The sequence below is a fragment of the Mesitornis unicolor genome, unplaced genomic scaffold (genome assembly GCF_000695765.1).
Source record: "Mesitornis unicolor isolate BGI_N332 unplaced genomic scaffold, ASM69576v1 Scaffold2022, whole genome shotgun sequence".
In the NCBI taxonomy this organism is placed as follows: Eukaryota; Metazoa; Chordata; class Aves; order Mesitornithiformes; family Mesitornithidae; genus Mesitornis; species Mesitornis unicolor.
The window spans coordinates 1-5348 of record NW_010169634.1 but is presented as its reverse complement, the minus strand read 5'-3'; the positions used below and the strand labels follow the sequence as shown (position 1 = coordinate 5348).

Genomic DNA, 5348 nt, shown 5'->3' with positions numbered 1-5348 from the left:
TTATATTTATATATATAAAGCGCCTATCACCATATTGATAAACAATCTTTGGAACCACTGTGACGGCAGAAGTAAGAACAGGAGTCAGCCTGTTGGTACCTCAGCACTTCTGTTTCCAACCAATTTAAAAAACAAAAACAAAAAAAAAAGCCACAAGACTTTGCTGCCAGCCTGCCTGGCTGGTGTTTAATACTGCTACTCCATCAGGGTTGGAGGGAGACCTATTGTGAATGGCAACAGTTTGCACTGCGGCTTCTCTGACTGCAGACAGCGCAGGTGTCGCAGGAGGGCAGTGGGACGCGAAGGCTCGGACCCGTTACCAGTCAAAGCGTCTCAGCAGCAGGGAGCTCCGGTTGGGAGAGAGTGAGGTAACTCTGCGCGCAAAGCCCTCGCTCCCTGGGCTTAAGGCTGAGTCAGTGACCCTTCTGGACTCTTCCCAGGTTTCACCGGACAGAAATAGGTGTCAGTTATAAATATATCACGTCAGTTGCAGTGGGTAGAGGGGGGCGCAGGAAGGGGAGAATTTAGACTGGGTGCAGGGAGGAGAGAAAGGAAAAAGACATCTTACGTTTCCAGCACTGGAAAGAACAGTTTTGACCTCACACAATAAGTCACTGGACCTTTTCAATAGGCTTATCTGGCTTATGCCCCATCATCTTTAACACAGCATCAAAGGGAATGTTGGCTGGCAAAAGGTTAAACGATCCCACACAGTGGAGAGCAAATCTGCAGTCTGCTGGGAAGGTCCCCACCACATCACTGATGATCTCGGGGTCCAACTCGAAGGAAGGAAGCAGCTTCTCTGTCTCACACATCACTCAGGGCCTGGAGACAGCCAAAGACAAACAAGCGTCAGCATGGACCCACTGCAGCTCTACAAGTCAAGTATCGCCCTGAAACACAACCATGGCATTTGCCTTCAACCCTAGGACACTCTGAGGAGGTTTTTTCTAGATCCTGCAGTTGCAACCCAATTAGGAGATGACGGAGTGATGCAGAAATACAGACTTGCCCTTCAAGAAGGCAGACTACGCTAGAGCATCCTTTCTTTACCTGCTGGTTTGCCCTAGAAACCACAACCACATTTTATCTAAGGCTTTTGGAGCTTTCCAACAGGAAACACCAGTTCTGCAGGCTCTCGGACTTAGTTTTGGTACGGGAAGTGATCTGCCATCAAGGCATGGGACATCAACCCAAAGAACAGCTCCAAACTGAACTCCAGACTTCCCAGACTGACTCATACCCTGCTGTCACACAAAATGCCGTCCTGCTCTGACTTGCCCACAGAAGCCTTTAGCGCTGCAGGAAATCCTCAGTCGAGTGTGCTCCCACTCTGGCCCAAAAGTCCTACACTTTGTCCTCCACGGAGCAGTAGCAGCACAACTTTCCTTACCTTCCGTGCAAACTCTGGCAGAATGAAAGCTGCCCGATGAATGTCAGAGTTGTAGTATTTCAGACTCCTCTCCTCTACTTGTTGCTGTGAGAGCTGCTGCACAGGCTCCCGGAAATTCGTGTTCTGCAATAAAGAAGGCAGGTAGCTCTGTAACACCTGGGTAAGGAGCCAAAGGCTGTGTGAGAGGCATCCCTGACTCGTGGCAGAGAACCAAGAGGACTCGCAGGAAAACAGATGACTTTCTGTTCCAGCACGAGGCCAAAGGCTCCGCACAGCCCCGTCCCTCGTGTGACTGGCCCTCACTCACAGATGTGAGTGCATGAGGTCAGACTGCGCGCGAGCCACGTGCCAGATGAAGCTGTCGCATTGTGCCTCAGCATCTCAGAAGCAAAGCTTTTGCTCCTCAGAGCAGGAGCCGCATCTGCGTTAAGTCGGGCACAGCGCGTGCTGCCAGTGCCCCAGATAAATCAAGCACAGCAGCAGAAGAGCCGCTGGTTCCCTAAACCAATGCGACACTACAGCCTTGCTGTAATGCAGCAGACTGGGAAGAGAGCAGACCTCAGTGGTCTGACAGAGTTACCAGCTCACATCCTAACACTGACTCTCACTTGGAGGCCTCTGTATGAGCAGATTACCAGTCACAAGCTGATTCTTATCAAGCTAAAGCCTTAGCAGGCTCAGGAAATTGGTAGTGGCTTCCTCCCTTCCAAATTTCTTGTACTAGAGAGAAAACCATGTCATTTTCTAAGGCAAATGGTTAAATTTCTGGTCAATTCTGCACTGAGCAAGCTGCACTGCAGCTCTGGGGCCCTGGGCTGGCAGAGTTGGGGCCCAGCACAAGTCTGGAGGCCCCGGATTTGGGAGAGCCCAGCACCACAGCTCAGGCTCTGCAAGGGACAGCCTGAGGCAGGCTCTGCGGGCTCTTTCAAGGAGTGGGAAAGGGCACTTCAGGTGCCTGACACTCACCGGGTTCTTGCTGCAGAGCATGAAGCCAATCTGCCCGCTGGGATATGTGGGGATGGTGCAATAGGCGTATTCCACAACGGGGAACAGAGACTTGCAGAACTGACGCATCTCCTTAATGAGATCCAGGTGCAGCCACTGGCACTCACCTACAGGGAGAAAGGAAGACAGGATGCAAGGTGAGTGCTGCCTCTCTTCTCTGCACAGGCCTGTGCAGGGTTAATGGTGCTTCCAAGTCCAAACCTGCTCTACTCTGCACAGCTCGTGTGGTTGTGACAAGGCAAGACCCTCACGCCAGTGTTATTAAGCACAGTCCAGCAGTTAACAAGTTGACGTACACAGATCAAAACCGATCCTGTACCTGGGAGCTGGAATGGGTTTCACTCCCTCCGTCACATCTCCCCAAGAAGAAAGTCCCCTTTGTGCCTCACGCTTTGCATGCAGTGATCTGGCATCATCCTCTGACCAGAGACAGCGTCAGCATCCTCACCTTGACAGCACAGAATCCCATCTTCTCGCAGTGCTGTCTTCATCAGCTGGTAGTAAGATTCTTTGAATAAGCTTTCTGCAGGACCTGGGAATGAAGTGAGTAAAGAGATATGTCTAGAGAGAGCCAAGACAGTAGGCTTCTGAGTTTTTTGAATGCCCAGGCTGCACAGGGACTGCACTGGAAAAACAGACATTTCAAATATCAAGTGTTGGAGATAATCTGGAAGCAAGAAGTTTTGACCCTGGGAACCCAGCCTGCACCTAGCACAGCAGAACCATCAGGATTTTAGCTTTGCTTAACAGCAAGCCCAAGACTTTTATCAAATAAAGTCCCAGCAGCTGCCTCTTGCTTCAGTGAGCATTTTTTGAACTGAACTCCTGCTCCAAACTGCCTTTCAGAGATGTCTCTCTCTGTGTTGACTACAGCAAGGTGGCTCAGGCACTTGTTAGATCACTAAAACGAGGCACCATAACTACATTTTGTTCCTCTCTACTTCAATTTTCTGCTTCAGAAATACAGCAACCTCACTACAGCCATCTTTAGCCCAGGTAGCTACACCAACAGTGCATGAACCTCTGCTTCGTTAGCGGGCACACGTGCAAAGCTGTCTTTGCCAACATGGTGCTGTATGCCCCGTGGGACTGCTGGACTCAAGGATCAACTCTCTGCCAGAAGCAAGAGCTGCTGGAGTTGAATTTTGAGGCGATAAATGTGACAACTGGGTCAAAGCCTTACTAATACAGTTTCCTGGTATTAGTTTTCCCCTTTCTCTACCAAAAGAACCAAGTCGGTAACAGTCTTTTCACTTGAAAGGGGCCTAGGCAGGCTGGCATTACTTCCAGGAGGGAGGCAGAAGAGAAAAGTAGGTGGAGTGTGGAAAGCAGCACCCTTTTATGGCCGGAATTCTTACCCATGGGGTCAGATGAGTCCGTGATAATCACATCAAAGGCTTCTTGATTTTGTTTCATGAACTCAAAACCATCTCCCACATGCAAGGTCAGCTTAGCGCTGGAATAGCCCACTGCCATCCCTGGGAGGTATTTCTTAGATACCTGGATCACATCCTGCAACACAGAGCACAAGTGGATCAGCAGGGCTGCAAGGAGCTACTTCTCAGGCTCCTGTGCAGCTGCAGCTGAAAGAACAGCACAGTGAGTCACTTCCTTCCATGCCTTCAGCACAAATCCGACTCCCAGTGAGACCCTCAAGAGCTATCGGCATCTTCAGCCAACGAGCTACACTCAGCCCTTTCCTACGGCCTCAGGGTTCAGTGACACTGTTGGTCTGTCCTTGCCAAACTCAACAAGAAGAGTGTGGAGCTTCAAAAGCTCCTGGAGGAACTAAGAGAATACAATTACAGATCTGAGTGCTCTGTGCTCCTCCCCGCAGACATCACTCGCAGAGGTGAACTCAGCTAAAGACTTTTATTTTTTTGTCTTCCTAAATAAAACCATGCCAGCAGGTTTCTGGATGCAAGATGAGAAAGATCCCCACCTCTGCTCTGTACTCATTATATCCATCCCCTCGTAAGACAGTTTTCTCTCTAAAACAGCCACAGTGGTTAGACAGCCCCTGCCCTAGGCCCAGCACTTGTACTGAGCACTACCAGCTTCTCACAGCTGGCAGGAACAAAAAAATACGCTGGTGTCAGGCAGCGCTTGTTCAAAACCAAGCACATGGGCCTACTTAGCTTGGCAGACAGGATACAGCCTCATGCAGCTGCATTTCCCATTCCTAACACAGCCTTGCTTTGAGAAAACAGCAAAACTTTCTAAGAAAGCAAACCAGCAGAACAAACTGAGAGGAGGACCAGCCCATCTATCACGGAAACAAATCCCTCCTGCTTATTTCCTGCTTTCAGTTGCAAGGACTGCTTAACAAAGCCACCATGCTCCTCTGGCAGGAGCAGCACTCCGTTCTGCATTAGGGGAGAGGGAAAAGCAGCACCCTGACAGAGCCAGAGCTCTCCTTCTCCAGATCCCACGCCTGGCCCACGCTGGCTTGGAAGGGCCTCTACCGTACGTATGTGAAAGAAATCACATGAAAGAGGCAGCCAGCTGCCACGTAGATGACTCGTAAGGCAAAGAGGTGGCGCTGTCAGTGTCACGCCAGCAGAACCGGCAGCAAACGCACTCGCTACTGACAAGGGACAGCAGGTGAAGCAGCAGCTCCCGGGGATGCTGAGAAGTTGGGCTGCTTTTGGCTGGGCAGCCCACCCATCTGACCGAAGCCCCGGGGCACCTCCACGCGGCGGGGAGCCCAACGCACCTCATCGATTTCGCACTGCACCACGGACTCCACGGTCGGGTGTTTCACCACCTCTCGCAGCACTCCCCCGTCACCACCACCGATGATCAGCACCTGGGAGAGGAGAGGGCGGAAAACCAACCATCAGCGGGGGCAGCTCACGGGGGAACTTTCGCGGCACGGCCTAAGGAGGACGGCTTGAAACCCAGCAGCCCTCCGGGCTGGCCCTGCCCGGCGCTTGGAGCTGTGCTCGGG

The 5348-nt window shown here is 51.5% G+C and overlaps 1 protein-coding gene across 1 annotated transcript; it reads right to left on the bottom strand.

Annotated features, from left to right (window-relative positions):
* Positions 1-301: 301 nt before the first annotated feature.
* On the bottom strand, positions 302-5207 carry SRM (spermidine synthase; the record flags this gene model as incomplete). The annotated part of the gene is made up of 6 exons (XM_010179388.1): positions 302-825; positions 1394-1516; positions 2360-2505; positions 2847-2930; positions 3757-3910; positions 5115-5207. Coding segments are annotated over 6 exons (618 nt in total), but the record flags the coding sequence as incomplete, so codon positions are not given.
* Positions 5208-5348: the final 141 nt, after the last annotated feature.